The 23579-nt window shown below is 34.9% G+C and overlaps 1 protein-coding gene across 4 annotated transcripts in view; it reads left to right on the top strand.

Moving 5' to 3' along the window:
- The window catches only part of corin (corin, serine peptidase), a 96717-nt gene that overhangs the window by 23086 nt on the left and 50052 nt on the right, over window positions 1-23579 (top strand). For all 4 annotated transcript variants that reach the window (XM_077241853.1, XM_077241854.1, XM_077241855.1 and 1 more), the window contains 2 exons: window positions 21624-21808; window positions 21897-22010. In XM_077241853.1, the coding sequence (XP_077097968.1) occupies window positions 21624-21808; window positions 21897-22010 (299 nt within the window). The remainder of the gene's footprint in view (window positions 1-21623; window positions 21809-21896; window positions 22011-23579) is intronic.

The raw sequence follows: 23579 nt of genomic DNA on the forward strand, positions 1-23579 counted from the left end.
GCATGATACAGTGTAATAATACAGGCATGATACAGTGTATTAATACAGGCATGATACAGTGTAATAATACAGGCATGATACAGTGTATTAATACAGGCATAATACAGTGTAATAATACAGGAATAATACAGTGTAATAATACAGGCATAATACAGTGCAATAAACAGGCATGATACAGTGTAATAATACAGGCATGATACAGTGTAATAATACAGGCATGATACAGTGTAATAATACAGGCATGATACAGTGTATTAATACAGGCATAATACAGTGTAATAATACAGGCATAATACAGTGCATTAATACAGGCATAATACAGTGTAATAATACAGGCATGATACAGTGTATTAATACAGGCATAATACAGTGTAATAATACAGGAATAATACAGTGTAATAATACAGGCATAATACAGTGTAATAATACAGGCATAATACAGTGTAATAATACAGGAATAATACAGTGTAATAATACAGGAATAATACAGTGTAATAATACAGGCATAATACAGTGTAATAATACAGGCATGATACAGTGTATTAATACAGGCATAATACAGTGTAATAATACAGGAATAATACAGTGTAATAATACAGGCATAATACAGTGCAATAAACAGGCATGATACAGTGTAATAATACAGGCATGATACAGTGTAATAATACAGGCATGATACAGTGTAATAATACAGGCATGATACAGTGTAATAATACAGGCATGATACAGTGTAATAATACAGGCATGATACAGTGTATTAATACAGGCATAATACAGTGTAATAATACAGGAATAATACAGTGTAATAATACAGGCATAATACAGTGCAATAAACAGGCATGATACAGTGTAATAATACAGGCATGATACAGTGTAATAATACAGGCATGATACAGTGTAATAATACAGGCATGATACAGTGTATTAATACAGGCATAATACAGTGTAATAATACAGGCATAATACAGTGCATTAATACAGGCATAATACAGTGTAATAATACAGGCATGATACAGTGTATTAATACAGGCATAATACAGTGTAATAATACAGGAATAATACAGTGTAATAATACAGGCATAATACAGTGTAATAATACAGGAATAATACAGTGTAATAATACAGGAATAATACAGTGTAATAATACAGGCATAATACAGTGTAATAATACAGGCATGATACAGTGTATTAATACAGGCATAATACAGTGTAATAATACAGGAATAATACAGTGTAATAATACAGGCATAATACAGTGCAATAAACAGGCATGATACAGTGTAATAATACAGGCATGATACAGTGTAATAATACAGGCATAATACAGTGCAATAAACAGGCATGATACAGTGTAATAATACAGGCATGATACAGTGTATTAATACAGGCATAATACAGTGTATTAATACAGGCATAATACAGTGTAATAATACAGGCATAATACAGTGTAATAATACAGGCATAATACAGTGCAATAAACAGGCATGATACAGTGTAATAATACAGGCATGATACAGTGTAATAATACAGGCATAATACAGTGTAATAAACAGGCATAGTACAGTGTAATAATACAGGCATAATACAGTGTAATAATACAGTGTAATAAGACAGGCATAATACAGTGTAATAATACAGGCATAATACAGTGCAATAAACAGGCATGATACAGTGTAATAATACAGGCATAATACAGTGTAATAAACAGGTATGATACAGTGTAATAATACAGGCATAATACAGTGTAATAATACAGGCATGACACAGTGTAATAATACAGGCATGATACAGTGTATTAATACAGGCATAATACAGTGTAATAATAGAGGCATAATACAGTGTATTAATACAGGCATAATACAGTGTGATAATACAGGCACAATACAGTGTAATAATACAGGCATAATACAGTGTAATAATAGATGCATAATACAGTGTAATAATACAGGCATAATACAGTGTAATAATACAGGCATAATACAGTGTAATAATAGATGCATAATACAGTGTAATAATACAGTGTAATAAGACAGGCATAATACAGTGTAATAATACAGGCATAATACAGTGTGGCTGTATTATGATACAATACATGATGGCATAATACAGTGTAATAAACAGGCATGATACAGTGTAATAATGCAGGCATGATACAGTGTAATAATACAGGCATAATACAGTGTGGCTGTATTATGATACAATACATGATGGCATAATACAGTGTAATAAACAGGCATGATACAGTGTAATAATACAGGCATGATACAGTGTAATAATACAGGCATGATACAGTGTAATAATACAGGCATAATACAGTGTAATAATAGAGGCATAATACAGTGTAATAATACAGGCATGATACAGTGTAATAATACAGGCATAATACAGTGTAATAATAGAGGCATAATACAGTGTATTAATACAGGCATAATACAGTGTGATAATACAGGCACAATACAGTGTAATAATACAGGCATAATACAGTGTAATAATAGATGCATAATACAGTGTAATAATACAGTGTAATAAGACAGGCATAATACAGTGTATTAATACAGGCATAATACAGTGTATTAATACAGGCATAATACAGTGTATTAATACAGGCATGATACAGTGTAATAATACAGGCATGATACAGTGTAATAATACAGGCATAATACAGTGTATTAATAAAGGCATGATACAGTGTAATAATACAGGCATGATACAGTGTAATAATACAGGCATAATACAGTGTAATAATACAGTGTAATAAGACAGGCATAATACAGTGTATTAATACAGGCATAATACAGTGTATTAATACAGGCATAATACAGTGTATTAATACAGGCATGATACAGTGTAATAATACAGGCATAATACAGTGTATTAATAAAGGCATGATACAGTGTAATAATACAGGCATGATACAGTGTAATAATACAGGCATAATACAGTGTAATAATAGATGCATAATACAGTGTAATAATACAGTGTAATAAGACAGGCATAATATAGTGTAATAATACAGGCATAATACAGTGTGGCTGTATTATGATAAAATACATGATGGCATAATACAGTGTAATAAACAGGCATGATACAGTGTAATAATGCAGGCATGATACAGTGTAATAATACAGGCATGATACAGTGTATTAATACAGGCATAATACAGTGTGATAATACAGGCACAATACAGTGTAATAATACAGGCATGATACAGTGTAATAATACAGGCATAATACAGTGTAATAATACAGGCATGATACAGTGTAATAATACAGGCATAATACAGTGTAATAATAGAGGCATAATACAGTGTATTAATACAGGCATAATACAGTGTGATAATACAGGCACAATACAGTGTAATAATACAGGCATAATACAGTGTAATAATAGATGCATAATACAGTGTAATAATACAGTGTAATAAGACAGGCATAATACAGTGTATTAATACAGGCATAATACAGTGTATTAATACAGGCATAATACAGTGTATTAATACAGGCATGATACAGTGTAATAATACAGGCATGATACAGTGTAATAATACAGGCATAATACAGTGTATTAATAAAGGCATGGTACAGTGTAATAATACAGGCATAATACAGTGTAATAATAGATGCATAATACAGTGTAATAATACAGTGTAATAAGACAGGAATAATACAGTGTAATAATACAGGCATAATACAGTGTATTAATACAGGCATAATACAGTGTATTAATACAGGCATGATACAGTGTAATAATACAGGCATGATACAGTGTAATAATACAGGCATGATACAGTGTAATAATACAGGCATAATACAGTGTAATAATACAGGCATGATACAGTGTAATAATACAGGCATGATACAGTGTAATAATACAGGCATGATACAGTGTAATAATACAGGCATAATACAGTGTAATAATAGATGCATAATACAGTGTAATAATACAGTGTAATAAGACAGGCATAATACAGTGTAATAATACAGGCATAATACAGTGTATTAATACAGGCATGATACAGTGTATTAATACAGGCATGATACAGTGTAATAATACAGGCATGATACAGTGTAATAATACAGGCATGATACAGTGTAATAATACAGGCATAATACAGTGTAATAATACAGGCATGATACAGTGTAATAATACAGGCATAATACAGTGTAATAATACAGGCATAATACAGTGTAATAATACAGGCATGATACAGTGTAATAATACAGGCATGATACAGTGTATTAATACAGGCATAATACAGTGTAATAATACAGGCATGATACAGTGTAATAATACAGGCATGATACAGTGTAATAATACAGGCATGATACAGTGTAATAATACAGGCATAATACAGTGTAATAATACAGGCATTATACAGTGTTATAATACAGGCATGATACAGTGTAATAATACAGGCATAATACAGTGTAATAATACAGGCATGATACAGTGTTATAATACAGTTATGATACAGTGTAATAATACAGGCATAATACAGTGTAATAATACAGGCATGATACAGTGTAATAATACAGGCATGATACAGTGTAAAAATACAGGCTTAATACAGTGTAATAATTCAGGCATATTACAGTGTAATAATACTGGCATGATACAGTGTAATAATACAGGCATGATACAGTGTAATAATACAGGCATGATATAGTGTAATAATACAGGCATGATACAGTGTAATATTACAGGCATGATACAGTGTAAAAATACAGGCATAATACAGTGTAATAATTCAGGCATATTACAGTGTAATAATACAGGCATGATACATTGTAATAATACAGGCATGATACAGTGTAATAATACAGGCATGATACAGTGTAATAATACAGGTATGATACAGTGTAATAATACAGGCATGATACAGTGTAATAATACAGGCATAATACAGTGTAATAATACAGGCATGATACAGTGTAATAATACAGGCATGATACAGTGTAATAATACAGGCATGATACAGTGTTATAATACAGGCATGATACAGTGTTTTAATACAGGCATGATACAGTATAATAATACAGGCATGATAAAGTGTAATAATACAGGCATGATACAGTGTAATAATACAGGCATAATACAGTGTAATAATACAGGCATGATACAGTGTTTTAATACAGGCATGATACAGTATAATAATACAGGCATAATACAGTGTAATAATTCAGGCATATTACAGTGTAATAATACAGGCATGATACATTGTAATAATACAGGCATGATACAGTGTAATAATACAGGCATGATACAGTGTAATAATACAGGCATGATACAGTGTAATAATACAGGCATGATAAAGTGTAATAATACAGGCAAGATACAGTGTAATAATACAGGCATAATACAGTGTAATAATACAGGCATGATACAGTGTAATAATACAGGCATAATACAGTGTAATAATACAGGCATGATACAGTGTAATAATACAGGCATAATACAGTGTAATAATACAGGCATGATACAGTTTAATAATACAGGCATGATACAGTGTAATAATACAGGCATAATACAGTGTAATAATACCGGCATAATACAGTGTAATAATAAAGGCATAATACAGTGTAATAATACAGGCATGATACAGTGTAATAATACAGTGTAATAATACAGGCATAAAACAGTGTAATAATACAGGCATAATACAGTGTAATAAGACAGGCATAATACAGTGTAATAATACAGGCATAATACAGTGTAATAATACAGTGTAATAATACAGGCATGATACAGTGTTATAATACAGGCATGATACAGTGTTTTAATACAGGCATGATACAGTGTAATAATACAGGCATAATACAGTGTAATAATACAGGCATGATACAGTGTAATAATACAGGCATAATACAGTGTATTAATACAGGCTTAATACAGTGTAATAATACAGGCATAATACAGTGTAATAATACAGGCATGATACAGTTTAATAATACAGGCATGATACAGTGTAATAATACAGGCATAATACAGTGTAATAATACCAGCATAATACAGTGTAATAATAAAGGCATAATACAGTGTAATAATACAGGCATGATACAGTGTAATAATACAGTGTAATAATACAGGCATAAAACAGTGTAATAATACAGGCATAATACAGTGTAATAAGACAGGCATAATACAGTGTAATAATACAGGCATAATACAGTGTAATAATACAGTGTAATAATACAGTCATAATACAGTGTAATAATACAGGGATAATACAGTGTAAAAACACAGTGTAATACAGGCATGATACAGTGAAATAATACAGGCATAATACAGTGTAATAATACAGGCATATTACAGTGTAATAATACAGGCATGATACAGTGTAATAATACAGGCATGATACAGTGTAATAATACAGGCATAATACAGTGTATTAATAAAGGCATGATACAGTGTAATAATACAGGCATGATACAGTGTAATAATACAGGCATAATACAGTGTAATAATAGATGCATAATACAGTGTAATAATACAGTGTAATAAGACAGGCATAATACAGTGTAATAATACAGGCATAATACAGTGTATTAATACAGGCATAATACAGTGTATTAATACAGGCATGATACAGTGTAATAATACAGATATGATACAGTGTAATAATACAGGCATAATACAGTGTATTAATACAGGCATGATACAGTGTAATAATACAGGCATGATACAGTGTAATAATACAGGCATAATACAGTGTAATAATACAGGCATGATACAGTGTAATAATACAGGCATGATACAGTGTAATAATACAGGCATGATACAGTGTAATAATACAGGCATGATGCAGTGTAAATACAGGCATGATACAGTGTAAAAATACAGGCATAATACAGTGTAATAATTCAGGCATATTACAGTGTAATAATACAGGCATGATACAGTGTAATAATACAGGCATAATACAGTGTAATAATACAGGCATGATACAGTGTAATAATACAGGCATGATACAGTGTAATAATACAGGCATGATACAGTGTAATAATACAGGCATGATACAGTGTAATAATGCAGGCATAATACAGTGTAATAATACAGGCATGATACAGTGTAATAATACAGGCATGATACAGTGTTATAATACAGGCATGATACAGTGTAATAATACAGGCATGATACAGTGTTATAATACAGGCATGATACAGTGTTTTAATACAGGCATGATACAGTATAATAATACAGGCATGATACAGTGTAAAAATACAGGCATGATACAGTGTAATAATACAGGCATGATGCAGTGTAAATACAGGCATGATACAGTGTAAAAATACAGGCATAATACAGTGTAATAATTCAGGCATATTACAGTGTAATAATACAGGCATGATACAGTGTAATAATACAGGCATGATACAGTGTAATAATACAGGCATGATACAGTGTAATAATACAGGCATGATACAGTGTAATAATACAGGCATGATACAGTGTAATAATGCAGGCATAATACAGTGTAATAATACAGGCATGATACAGTGTAATAATACAGGCATGATACAGTGTTATAATACAGGCATGATACAGTGTAATAATACAGGCATGATACAGTGTTATAATACAGGCATGATACAGTGTTTTAATACAGGCATGATACAGTATAATAATACAGGCATGATACAGTGTAATAATACAGGCATAATACAGTGTAATAATACAGGCATGATACAGTGTAATAATACAGGCATGATACAGTGTAATAATACAGGCATGATACAGTGTTATAATACAGGCATGATACAGTGTTTTAATACAGGCATGATACAGTATAATAATACAGGCATGATAAAGTGTAATAATACAGGCATGATACAGTGTAATAATACAGGCATAATACAGTGTAATAATACAGGCATGATACAGTGTTTTAATACAGGCATGATACAGTATAATAATACAGGCATAATACAGTGTAATAATTCAGGCATATTACAGTGTAATAATACAGGCATGATACATTGTAATAATACAGGCATGATACAGTGTAATAATACAGGCATGATACAGTGTAATAATACAGGCATGATACAGTGTAATAATACAGGCATGATAAAGTGTAATAATACAGGCAAGATACAGTGTAATAATACAGGCATAATACAGTGTAATAATACAGGCATGATACAGTGTAATAATACAGGCATAATACAGTGTAATAATACAGGCATGATACAGTGTAATAATACAGGCATAATACAGTGTAATAATACAGGCATGATACAGTTTAATAATACAGGCATAATACAGTGTAATAATACCGGCATAATACAGTGTAATAATAAAGGCATAATACAGTGTAATAATACAGGCATGATACAGTGTAATAATACAGGCATAATACAGTGTAATAATACAGGCATGATACAGTGTAATAATACAGGCATAATACAGTGTAATAATACCGGCATAATACAGTGTAATAATAAAGGCATAATACAGTGTAATAATACAGGCATGATACAGTGTAATAATACAGGCATAAAACAGTGTAATAATACAGGCATAATACAGTGTAATAAGACAGGCATAATACAGTGTAATAATACAGGCATAATACAGTGTAATAATACAGTGTAATAATACAGGCATGATACAGTGTTATAATACAGGCATGATACAGTGTTTTAATACAGGCATGATACAGTGTAATAATACAGGCATAATACAGTGTAATAATACAGGCATAATACAGTGTATTAATACAGGCTTAATACAGTGTAATAATACAGGCATAATACAGTGTAATAATACAGGCATGATACAGTGTTATAATACAGGCATGATACAGTGTTTTAATACAGGCATAATACAGTGTAATAATACAGTGTAATAATACAGGCATGATACAGTGTTATAATACAGGCATGATACAGTGTAATAATACAGGCATAATACAGTGTAATAATACAGTGTAATAATACAGGCATGATACAGTGTTATAATACAGGCATGATACAGTGTTTTAATACAGGCATGATACAGTGTAATAATACAGGCATAATACAGTGTAATAATACAGGCATGATACAGTGTTATGATACAGGCATGATACAGTGTTTTAATACAGGCATGATACAGTGTAATAATACAGGCATAATACAGTGTAATAATACAGGCATAATACAGTGTATTAATACAGGCTTAATACAGTGTAATAATACAGGCATAATACAGTGTAATAATACAGGCATAATACAGTGTATTAATACAGGCTTAATACAGTGTAATAATACAGGCATAATACAGTGTAATAATACAGGCATGATACAGTTTAATAATACAGGCATGATACAGTGTAATAATACAGGCATAATACAGTGTAATAATACCAGCATAATACAGTGTAATAATAAAGGCATAATACAGTGTAATAATACAGGCATGATACAGTGTAATAATACAGTGTAATAATACAGGCATAAAACAGTGTAATAATACAGGCATAATACAGTGTAATAAGACAGGCATAATACAGTGTAATAATACAGGCATAATACAGTGTAATAATACAGTGTAATAATACAGTCATAATACAGTGTAATAATACAGGGATAATACAGTGTAAAAACACAGTGTAATAATACAGGCATGATACAGTGAAATAATACAGGCATAATACAGTGTAATAATACAGGCATATTACAGTGTAATAATACAGGCATGATACAGTGTAATAATACAGGCATGATACAGTGTAATAATACAGGCATAATACAGTGTATTAATAAAGGCATGATACAGTGTAATAATACAGGCATGATACAGTGTAATAATACAGGCATAATACAGTGTAATAATAGATGCATAATACAGTGTAATAATACAGTGTAATAAGACAGGCATAATACAGTGTAATAATACAGGCATAATACAGTGTATTAATACAGGCATAATACAGTGTATTAATACAGGCATGATACAGTGTAATAATACAGATATGATACAGTGTAATAATACAGGCATAATACAGTGTATTAATACAGGCATGATACAGTGTAATAATACAGGCATGATACAGTGTAATAATACAGGCATAATACAGTGTAATAATACAGGCATGATACAGTGTAATAATACAGGCATGATACAGTGTAATAATACAGGCATGATACAGTGTAATAATACAGGCATGATGCAGTGTAAATACAGGCATGATACAGTGTAAAAATACAGGCATAATACAGTGTAATAATTCAGGCATATTACAGTGTAATAATACAGGCATGATACAGTGTAATAATACAGGCATAATACAGTGTAATAATACAGGCATGATACAGTGTAATAATACAGGCATGATACAGTGTAATAATACAGGCATGATACAGTGTAATAATACAGGCATGATACAGTGTAATAATGCAGGCATAATACAGTGTAATAATACAGGCATGATACAGTGTAATAATACAGGCATGATACAGTGTTATAATACAGGCATGATACAGTGTAATAATACAGGCATGATACAGTGTTATAATACAGGCATGATACAGTGTTTTAATACAGGCATGATACAGTATAATAATACAGGCATGATACAGTGTAATAATACAGGCATAATACAGTGTAATAATACAGGCATGATACAGTGTAATAATACAGGCATAATACAGTGTATTAATACAGGCTTAATACAGTGTAATAATACATGCATAATACAGTGTAATAATACAGGCATGATACAGTTTAATAATACAGGCATGATACAGTGTAATAATACAGGCATAATACAGTGTATTAATACAGGCTTAATACAGTGTAATAATACATGCATAATACAGTGTAATAATACAGGCATGATACAGTTTAATAATACAGGCATGATACAGTGTAATAATACAGGCATAATACAGTGTAATAATACAGGCATAATACAGTGTAATAATACAGGCATGATACAGTGTAATAATACAGGCATAATACAGTGTATTAATACAGGCTTAATACAGTGTAATAATACATGCATAATACAGTGTAATAATACAGGCATGATACAGTTTAATAATACAGGCATGATACAGTGTAATAATACAGGCATAATACAGTGTATTAATACAGGCTTAATACAGTGTAATAATACATGCATAATACAGTGTAATAATACAGGCATGATACAGTTTAATAATACAGGCATGATACAGTGTAATAATACAGGCATAATACAGTGTATTAATACAGGCTTAATACAGTGTAATAATACATGCATAATACAGTGTAATAATACAGGCATGATACAGTTTAATAATACAGGCATGATATAGTGTAATAATACAGGAATAATACAGTGTAATAATACAGGCATAATACAGTGTAATAATACAGGCATGATACAGTGTAATAATACAGGCATAATACAGTGTATTAATACAGGCTTAATACAGTGTAATAATACAGGCATAATACAGTGTAATAATACAGGCATGATACAGTTTAATAATACAGGCATGATACAGTGTAATAATACAGGCATAATACAGTGTATTAATACAGGCTTAATACAGTGTAATAATACAGGCATAATACAGTGTAATAATACCGGCATAATACAGTGTAATAATACAGGCATAATACAGTGTAATAATACAGGCATGATACAGTTTAATAATACAGGCATGATACAGTGTAATAATACAGGCATAATACAGTGTAATAATACCGGCATAATACAGTGTAATAATAAAGGCATAATACAGTGTAATAATACAGGCATGATACAGTGTAATAATACAGTGTAATAATACAGGCATAAAACAGTGTAATAATACAGGCATAATACAGTGTAATAATACAGGCATGATACAGTGTAATAAGACAGGCATAATACAGTGTAATAATACAGGCATAATACAGTGTAATAATACAGTGTAATAATACAGGCATAATACAGTGTAATAATTCAGGGATAATACAGTGTAAAAATACAGTGTAATAATACAGGCATGATACAGTGAAATAATACAGGCATAATACAGTGTAATAATACAAGCATGATACAGTTTAATAATACAAGCATGATACAGTGAAATAATACAGACATAATACAGTGTAATAATACAAGCATCATACATTGTGATCGCTCTACGCCTCAGTGTTCAGTTTCAATATGTTTAAGTAGCAAATAACATCACCAAAGCAAGAACAATGACGCGGAAATAACGTGAGGAATCGAGCCTAGCGTTGATTAGATACAATTTAAATAAAATGTATACAAATAAAGTGCATTACTATTATTACTTTGATTCAGGGTCAGCTGTGATTGGATAACTGGAGTAACCAGTGGACCAATGTTCTCGCAGCATCTCAAATGTCGGTTTGGTGTTTCTGAAACGCCTGAGTGGAAGTGTGTGATCAGAATGATTTGGTGTCTCCCACGAGTGTGTTCCCGAACACCAACATCCGAACGCAAGAGAACATAACAGCGTTTATTGTGTTTCATCTGACGCTCTGAGACACATTAATTTACAGTTGTAATCATAATTAAACAACCAACAAATCAGGTTTATTGGCACAAGCTGTTTGCAGGGAACAATTAAAACAAAAGTAACTGAAATAATAATAATTCAGTTCCATTGATCTGGCTCTATCACTCTCTCTCCTCTCTCAATCTATAGCTGGTAGATGGATGCTCACACTGGTGGTGTTGAGGAGATTGTAAAGTGCTTTGGGTATACAGTAGAACATATGAGAAGCGCTAGATAAATATCTCACCTATTCATTCATTCAAATAGCTCAACACAACAAATGTTTCAAGTGGTTTCCCAAAATTTAACTGAAAATGCAACTTTACAGTCTCAAAATGAGTCAACCCCCTGAATAGAATCCCTCACAACCGAACAAATCTGCAAAACGGGTGTTTTCTCACTAATCAAGGGCTTCATTAATCTCACCAGGTGTGCTTGAGCTAGAACACATGAAATATCTGAACTGCGAGGTTTGTTGGGTGTCACGTTTGACTGCAAGTTAGAAATATGGCTAAGGTACAAAAAGTTAAGAGAAGAATTTCATCGCCCTACACAAACAAGGAACATGATACAGAGAGATAGCGAAGGCACTCTATGTTCCTAGAGACACCGTTGTAAGCATATCGCTAGTTCAGACTTAAAGGAGCAGTGGTTACACTGAATGGACGGGTAGAAAAAGGAAGATTTCAACGGCTGAAGCCAGATTTATGAGAAGGAAAAGCCCTTGAGTGACTGCTAGTATAAGCTGTGAAGAACACGGTCTACTGGTCAGCATGATGGATCAGTGATGGATCAGTGATGGGTCAAGTCATGTCATCCTCATTTATATAGCGCTTTTAACAATGTAGATTGTTTCAATGCAGCTTTACAGAGATAAATGTATAATTTAAGGTAACAGAGATTGGTTTAGTTTTATAGTCTAAAGTTCTAAAGTTAGTTTTGATTGATTCACTTCCGTCTAAATGATCATTTGTTATTAAATTAGGGGCCGCTAAGACGACACCGTTCTCTCTAAACAGACTTTAAACGCGAACCTGTGATAGGCGCAGATGGCGTTCACATGCACATTAAGAATTGATTCTATGTGCGTTTGAATATATGTGCGCAGGTTTGTAATTCCTTACAAACCATGCCTAAACAAACTACTTGTCTTGTCCATAAATTGTGATGCAGAATTTTATTTTATCTTATCACTTCCGGTAGGTACGCGGCCCAAAAAACATCCACAAGGCTTTATCTGTAGAGTGGTATAGGGATCCTCCATAGGGAGAGGCTAGTTGGCACTTCAGCACTGCATTGTCATCGGGTCCAGGCGAAGGTCCTTCGTCAGATCTGGAAACGGCCTGGATCCGGCAGGCTGCGGGAAAACCTCGGGATAAACAAAGACACTAAAATTAGCGTAGATGCCATTCTTCTTATGATGTAACGAGTACATCAGGATTTAAGGGAAGTGTTCCCAGTTCCGGCTGACCTAATCTAAGCAGCCTAATATTGAATATAGAAGTCTATTGAGTGTTATGTGAATGCTAGGTCAAAGAGATGTGTTTTTAGTCTAGCTTTGAACTGACAGACTGTGTCTGCTTCCCCGACAATGTTAGGAAGATTGTTCCAAAGTTTTGGTGTTAAATAGGAAAAGGATCTACCGCCAGCAGTAGATTTATATATTCTAGGTATTATCAACTGGCCAGAACTTGGAGATCGCAATAGACGTGAAGGACTATAATGCGTTAAGAGCTCGCTCAAGTACTGGGGAGCTAAACCATTTAGTGCTTTGTAAGTAATCAGCAATATTTTAAAATGTATACGATGTTTAATAGGGAGCCAATGCAGTGTTGACAGAACCGGGCTAATATGGTCGTACTTCCTGGTTCTGGTAAAAACTCTAGCGGCTGCGTTTTGAACTAGCTGTAGTTTGTTTATTAAGCGTGCAGGGCAACCACCCAGTAGAGCATTACAATAATCTAGCCTTGATGTCATGAACGCATGAACTAGTTGTTCCTCATTTGTCAATGAGAGCATATGACGTAATTTAGATATATTTATAAGATGGAAAAATGCGGTTTTACAGACACTAGACACGTGACTTTCAAATGAAAGATTGGTATCAAAGAGCACACACACACACACACACACACACACACACACACACACACACACACACACACATACACATACACACACACACACACACACACACATACACACACACACACACACACACACACATACACACCCAGGTTCCTAACTGACGACGAAGACTTAACAGAGCAGAATCAAGTGTTAGACGGTATTCTAGGTTATCACGTGTGGAAGTATTTTGTCCAATAATTAGAATCTCTGTTTTTTTTAGAATTTAGTAGAAGGAAATTACTAGTCATCGAATTTTTTATATCAACTATGCATTCCGATAATTTTGTGAATTGGTGAGTTTCGTTAGGTTTGGAAGAAATATAGAGCTGAGTATCATCAGCATAACAGTGAAAGCTAATTCCATGTTTCCTAATGATATCTCCTAAATGTAGCATGTACAGAGTGAAAAGCAGCGGCCCGAGAACTGAGCCTTGTGGTACGCCATACTGAACTTGTGATCGATAAGACATCTCTTCATTTACTGCTACAAACTGATAACGGTCAGATAAATATGATTTAAACCATGCTAATGCAATTCCACTAATGCAAACATAGTTTTCTAGTCTATTTAAGAGAATGTTGCGGTCAATGGTGTCAAATGCAGCACTAAGATCAAGTAACACTAATAGAGAGATACAACCACGATCGGATGATAAGAGCAAATCATTTGTGACTCTAATGAGAGCAGTCTCAGTGCTATGGTGCGGTCTAAATCCTGACTGGAAATCCTCGCAGATATCATTTCCTTCAAGAAAGGAACACAGTTGTGAGGATACTGCTTTTTTTTTATATCTTTGATAGAAAAGGTAGATTTGAGATCGGCCTGTAATTGACTAATTCTGTAGGATCAAGTTGCATTTTTTTAACAAGTGGTTTAATCATAGCCAGCTCAAAGGTTTTTGGTACGTATCCTAGAGACAAAGACGAATTAATGATGTTAAGAAGAGGATCTATGACTTCTGGAAGCATCTCTTTCAGTAGTTTAGTCGGTATAGGGTCTAACATACAAGTTGTCGATTTAGATGAATTAACGAGTTTGCAAAATTCTTCCTCTCCTATGGCAATGAATGAATCAAATTTTACCTCAGGGAGACTATAATGCACTCCCTGATGTGATGCTGTAGTAGACGGTTGCATAGTTATAATTTTGTCCCTAATATTATCAATCTAATAAGTGAAGAAGTTCATAAAGTCATTACTGCTGTGTTTCTTGGAAACTTCTGGGCATGAAGCTTTCTTTTTCGTTAGTGTAGCCACTTTTTCAAATGAATACCTAGGATTATGTTTATTTTCTTTTAATAGGGTTGAAAAATAAGCAGATCTAGCAGCTTTTAAAGCCTCTCTGTAAGCAATCGAGCTCTCCTTCCATGAAATCCGAAATACCTCTAGTTTTGTTTTCTTCCAGTTGTGCTCTATTTTTCTGGCTGCTCTCTTTAAGGCCCGGGTGTGCTCGTTGTACCACGGTGTTTGACTATTTTCTTTAATCTTCTTTAAGCGGAACGGAGCAACTGTGTCTAAAGTGCTGGAAAGGAGAGAGTTAAAAGTTTCTGTTGCAATATCAAGTTCTTCTAAGCTATCTGGGATGCTGAGACGATGAAACTGATTAGAAGATTATTGATAAAGCAATCTTTAGTGGCAGAAGTGATAGGTCTAACATACTTGTAACACGGAGTCGGCTTTGCAGCCTTGGCTAAATGAAGTTTACACGAGACTAGATAATGATCTGAGATGTCGTCGCTCTGCTGCAAAATTTCTACAGCATCAACATTGATTCCATGTGATAATATTAGATCTAGAGTATGATTACGACAATGAGTAGGTCCTGACACGTGTTGTCTAACTCCAATAGTTAAGAATGTCTTTAAATGCCAATCCCAATGCATCTTTTCCATTATCTACATGTATATTAAAATCACCAACAATTAGGACTTTATCTGCAGTCAATACTAATTCTGATAGAAAGTCAGCAAATTCTTTGATAAAATCTTTATGGTGCCCTGGTGGCCTGTATACAGTTGCCAGCAGAATTCTCAAACTTGATTTATCGTTTACATTATATATTTTTACATTAAGCACCAACACTTCAAAATAAGTATATTTAAAACTAGATTTTTTAGTGGTTTTGAAAATATTACTATAAATTACAGCAACACCTCCCCCTTTGCCTTTCAGGCGAGGTTCATGTTTATAACAGTAATCATGAGGGGTGGACTCATTTAAAGTAATGTAATCGTTTGGTTTTAGCCAGGTTTCTGCCATACACAGCACATCTAGGTTATAATCTGAAATCATATCATTAACTATGAGTGCTTTTGAAGTAAGGGATCGAATATTCAGCAACCCAAGCTTTATCGTTTGCTCATCTGTATTATATCTATTTTTTATTTGTTGAATATCAATTACATTTTTAACCTTAGATCGGTTTGGAAGTTTTTTGTATTTCCAAATTCGGGGAACAGACACAGTCTCTATATGATGATATCTAGGTGAAAGAGCCTCTATGTGATGGGATTTATCTGACCTTGGTGACGTCAGGCCGCTAGCAGACGGTCGGTTTAGCCAGTTTGTCTACTTCCTGACCTGAGCCCCAGATTGTCATGTTTTGTCTCTAAGACTATGAGCCAAATTACTAGAGAGAAGAGCAGCACCATCCCAGGAGGGATGAATACCATCTCTTTTCAACAGGTCAGGTTTGCCCCAAAAACTTTTCCAATTGTCTATGAATTCTATATTATTTTGCGGACACCACTTAGACAGCCAGTCATTGAGGGATGACAATCTGCTAACTATCTCATCACTCCTTCGAACAGGAAGGGGGCCAGAGCAAATTACAGTGCCTGACATCGTACTTGCGAGTTCAAACACCTCTTTAATATTAATTTTGGTGATCTCCGACTGGCGGAGTCGAACATCATTAGTGCCGACGTGAATAACAATCTAGAGAATTTACGATTAGCATTAGCCAGCACTTTTAAATTTGCTTTGATGTCAGGCGCTCTGGCTCCCGGCAAACATGTGACTATGTTGGCTGGTGTCCCTATTTTCACGTTCCGTGTGATCGAATCACCAATTACCAGGGCACAATCAACAGAATTCTCAGTGGGTGTTTCACTGAGCAGGGTAAATCGATTTGTTGTGGTAATCGGAACGGAAGAGTGGTTTTTTGATCCGTGACTAGAGCGATCCCTCACTGTCACCCATCTGCCTGGCTGCACAGGCAATAATTCAGCCTGAACCGAATCATGTAAAGAGTTCACTATGCTAGGCACATCCAAAATAGTGTCTAAAGCTCTAGCACACTTACTATCCTCAATTAAAGTTTGGATGCGTGTTTCTAATTCTGAAATCTTCTCCGTCAGCCTGACTGTTTCCTTGCATTTATCACATATAAACCCTATATTGCCGACGGGGAAGGCTATGCTAAACATGTAACATGAAGTGCAGGTGACAATAACAGGACAAGACATTACTCACCGTGTTTGTTGACTGATTCTTACTCACCTGGGCTTTTTATGAACTCAGAGGCGCGGGCGCGCGAGAGAAAAATAAATAAATAACTGAGCGCACAGGTGGAGCGTTAACAGGCTAGCGAGTTACTAGCGTGTTGTTCTAACAATAACGGAAGCTAGCGATGTCAAGTTAATCTGAGATGTTGTCTAAGCTGTATTTAGTAGTATAAACAACTAGAAATGGTAGTAAATGATGGTTCAAAACAGAAAGAAATACAAAGCTAATACGAGGCTTAGACGGAGCTTACAGCCTCGAAGCAAACAAAACACAGCAGGCAGCTAGGCAGACATGAGCAATCGATCAGGATTAGCAATCGATCAGAAGTCGATCAGTGACAAGTCATGGGTAAGTGATGGGTCAGTGATGGGTCAGTGATGGATCAGTGATGGGTCAGTGATGGGTCAGTGATGGATCAGTGATGGATCAGTGATGGGTCAGTGATGGGTCAGTGATGGGTCAGTGATGGGTCAGTGATGGATCAGTGATGGGTCATTGATGGGTCAGTGATGGGTCAGTGATGGGTCACTGATGGATCAGTGATTGATCAGTGATGGCTCAGTGATGGATCAGTGATGGGTCAGTGATGGGTCAGTTATGGATCAGTGATGGGTCAGTTATGGATCAGTGATGGGTCAGTTATGGATCAGTGATGGGTCAGTTATGGAACAGTGATTGATCAGTGATGGGTCAGTTATGGATCAGTGATTGATCAGTGATGGGTCAGTGATGGATCAGTGATTGATCAGTGATGGGTCAGTTATGGATCAGTGATTGATCAGTGATGGGTCAGTGATGGATCAGTGATGGGTCAGTGATGGATCAGTGATGGGTCAGTTATGGATCAGTGATGGGTCAGTTATGGATCAGTGATGGGTCAGTGATGGGTCAGTGATGGATCAATGATCCTGGGAGAACATCTCGTCAGTGAGAAACTGAACAGGACCTTCAGCAGGACAACGATCCCATCATTCCTCAAACTCCACCCAGGCTGGGTTGCAGAAGAAGTCCTGGGAGATACAGTGGCATCACAGTCTCCTGACTCGAACCCCATAGAAAAGCTCTAGTGGGATTTGAAGAAGTCCGAGAGTATTCCTGAACTGGAGGCCATTGCTCATGCGGAACGGCTCAGACTCCGCAGACACAAAAGCTGCTGTCGATTATACATCTCGTTTCAGAAGCTCATAACAGCAGACGATGCTGTTATACTTAATGCTGTTCTACTTAATGCTGAAGATGCTTGCCATGAAGGGGTGAATCATTTTCAGACTGCAGAAGTCATTAAAAGTTGCATTTTCGGTTCAATTTGGGGAAACCACTTGAAACATTTGTTGTGTTGAGTTATTTCAATTGCTTTTGTTTGATTTGTTCACTGCAAATGTGACGGTCCTCTATGTATCAGTCTCGTTGTGTATGTGGAGCATCTGCACAAGGGGAAACCAAAACGAATCAGGAATGGCATGACATCGCAGACAGAGAATAGAACAGCCCACAGCAGTTATCAAAAGTTCTGCTCTTTTTTATTAAACTGGTTCAAATGTGATCGTATAGTGGAATGATTCTTCTTTTTTTAAACAAAAGTACAAATATACATGTTTCACAATTCTTTGTCTTTTCCACAGTAAAATGTAAAATAAAATAAAATAAATAAAATCTCCAGCTTCTAAAACATTTCTGCTATATGAAAACACAGTATATAAAACAGCAAATTGTTTTCAACAGAAATATTGCTCTTATAACATACATTTTTCACACAACAAAAATAAACTAAAAATTCTATATATTACCTGCACAAGGGGAAACCAAAACGAATCAGGAATGGCATGACATCGCAGACAGAGAATAGAACAGCCCTACACAACACACGGTAAATCAGACGGAGGAAGAGCATTAGCAGCAGCCATGCAACATATGCTACATTTAACATTCAACTCTAAAACTAATGACTCACTCGACGTCAAACAAACAGCATTCATCTCTTAGTTACATCATAACAAAAATACAGTGAAATAAAACATTGTGTAGTGAGATTTTAAGCACTTAGGCTATAATTGTCTCTGCAGCGCTTAACATGCGACTTACCACAGCAGTTATCAAAAGTTCTGCTGTGGATTACCCAGAATTCGCTATTTTTAGCACAGTGGCGCAATACCAAGTGACGCCCGCAGATGGCGCTGTCCCCATCTATGCAGGAATTTAACAACTATATACAACCCGTTACACAAACAGCTGAAAGTCTGTATATTCTGTACATTTAGCCAATAAACCTGATTTGCGATGGGGGAGGGATAATTTTGATTACAACTGTATGATGGAGGGAAAAGAGCCAGATTGCAGGAACTTAAATTTTTATTTCTGATATTTTGTGCCAATTTCCCAGGAAGTGACGATTGAACACATGGGATTAAAAAGCTGCTTTACTCGCAAATGTTTTATGTTTTAAATTTGCAACTTTGGATGGAAACACAGCTACTGACAGTTAACAGGCTATGTTGTTGTTTCTCAAAACAAGTGAATCAATTGCTTCGCAAAACGATTCACTGTTTCGAAGTGTTGGAAACGCCACACGCTGGCGACCCCTGCTGTTCAAAACAGTGTAAATGCAACAACAACTCAGACCAAACTTGCGCAAAAACAGCTTTTACAAACCCATTGCGAATGTTTTATTGAAAGTAAAAGCTATTGAATGCAAATGAGATCAAATATCAAGTGTCTGTATAATATGTGTTCTTTTATCAATTTTCATGGCATGTTTTGTTTGTTCCATGGATGGCTCAGCTAAACAGGCCAATAAGTGACTATTAACTAATATTATTCCTTTTAATTATACCAATGTCTAATTAAAACTTCTACAAATGTATAAAACTGATCAGAGATCACTCATAGATGCTTGTTCAATGGTTCACCGATCTCTCCTCATGATTCATGGGTTCACAGAGATCATCGGCGGTGAACCATTGAAATTTCAAAACGTTTCGAAACCTCATTTACTGAAATCACGTGATTTTGGCGGTTTGATACACGCTTCAAACCACTGATTCGAGAAAAAAATTAGTAAAGATTTTGAAGCCTCATGAAGCAGTGTTTTGAAATCGGCCATCACTATAGTGTGTAAGTGTATAGTCCCGTGAGTCAGAAGTGCTGTTACTACATGAATCACACACACTGCAAAAAATGATTTTCTTACTCAGTATTTTTGTCTTGTTTCCAGTCTAAATATCTAAAAATGATTAAATCAAGATGCCTTTACTAAAGTAGTAAAATACCATAAGATATTATGTGCTGTTGTCTTTTAATAATAATCTAAATTATGCTTTTGCTTAAAATAAGGAAAATTATCTGCAAATGGGGTAAGACAAATAATCTTGTTTCCATTTGAATTAAGTTTATTTTTCTTAACCCACAAAGAATTTTTTGATATTTGGACTGGAAACAAGACGAAAATATTAAGTAAGACCAGCATTTTCAGCACGTGTTTCTCATGAGCGGACGCTTGTCTTGCAGGACACTGGTGCTGCCGTGTCAGTCGTTCTGTGAAGCGGCTCGTGAAGGTTGTGAACCGGTTCTGCAGATGTTTAACGCCTCCTGGCCAGAGTTCCTGCGCTGCTCTCAGTTCGCCAACATCACGGGCACCGGCGCTGAAAACACACCGCTCTGTTACACGCCACGACAGGCCCGAGGAAGACTCTGTGAGTCGAGAAACATGGCTTTCTTCAGATACTGGAACTGCATTTGGAATGAAGTTCTGATGGTTTGTCTTTCTGTGATTCTCTTAAGCTGTGTGTGGAGGAAGCGATCACTTTCTGTGTGCGACGGGAATATGTGTCCCTCTCAAACTAGTGTGCAACGGATACAACGACTGCGATGACTGGAGCGACGAGGCCGATTGCAGTGAGTGTTCGTTTCTTATTTGTGTTTCCTTTCCTTTCCTTGTGTCTTCAGCTACTTAAGGCGAGACACGGCTGGCAAAAACATTGGTTTTTTTTTCACTGGTCAATTTTGAGATTTTGGGATATTTGTCTTCAATAACATGTCTTCTTTCAGACTTGTGGTGAAAAAAAGTCCGAAATACACATTTAGGTCTTTATTCTACTACACTTTGTCTGTTTGCATCTGTAGATTTCGCCTAAATTCATCAAAAGTTGGTGTTTTAGATTCTCCCGCTGCTCCGCGATCGCGATCTGCACCCCGTCATCACACACACTGTTAGAAAGCCCTCTCTCTCCTCTACAATGCTGTCGGATCCAAATATGGTCATTTCCTGTTTATCAGCAACCAATCGTGAAAGTAAAAGGGGGGATTTAACTCTAAATCCGCAATCTTGCTTTACAATATTCTCAAAATTACTTTGCTCTCATAATCCGAGACCGAAATCTCCACTTCAGTAGCACCTATATACACCAAACATTACAGTCTTGTACCTAGTTATATTATGAAGACATTAACAGAGTGATTTGTAAATATATTATTCCTAGCCTGATATATATAACATTTTATCCAAAAAACATGGTGAAAATTTTTTTTTAAGGCTATTGACAGTATATTCTGATTTCCCATCTAATATGTGAACACAATGAAAAAATAATTTTGAGCCTGGCTTTGTCCAATACTCAGATTTCAGTTTTTAAAAGATATGAAATCTGTGCATATTAATTAGATAATACATAATTTGCATATTTAAACATTAAATTACAGAAAACTTGTAATACATTTTTTTCTCATCTTACTGTAGGTAATCAACTGGGAAAGTTTCATGGTGATATCTGCTGGTTAAAAACTTTACCCTATTCACCTGCAGTGTCTCGCCTTAACCCTCTGGGGACTAAGCCCTTTTTGGTTCGTTTTCTGTATTTTTACATTTGGGCTTATAAACTATATGTAATGGAGATGGAACACTATGTGTTTGGTATCTATGGATTCAGAAGACCCTAAGCTAACATAAGCATCCATGTAATGTGTTTATAAAGGAAGTATGAGTGTATGAGTGTACAATAAACTAGAGAATTTAAAAAACGGAAATTCGATTTTTGGCATTTATTTCTGAAAATCACACATCACGCAACTATAGTGTACAGTTTTTGAACAAAAATTTTTTTTGTCAAAGCCTTTGCTTGACAGACATGTGTAATTGTTAAGTAAAATGTGTAAAGAACAATGAAAAATGTAACTTTATTTACAAATAGTACCAGGCGTTTTTCTTAGGAATTTTCTAAGTAATGCTTTCTCCTCGTCACTCTCCAGTAATTGTTACAGAGCTTGTTCTTCCGTAAATCGTTTACTGCTTGCCATCATAAAAGTGCTATAACAATAAATAATGCTATAATTGTATGTATATGTATATATATATTATAATTGTTCGGTCTCTCTCCCATATCTCTGCGCGCTCTCGCTCCGTAAAGCCTTGTTTATACTCGAGGCGTCCGTTCGCTTTCTGTCGTCTCTGCCACTCAACGCTGTTTG

Source organism: Siphateles boraxobius, unplaced genomic scaffold, assembly GCF_051911475.1.
Source record: "Siphateles boraxobius isolate OS27281-9 unplaced genomic scaffold, OSU_SipBor_1 240, whole genome shotgun sequence".
Lineage (NCBI taxonomy): Eukaryota > Metazoa > Chordata > Actinopteri > Cypriniformes > Leuciscidae > Siphateles > Siphateles boraxobius.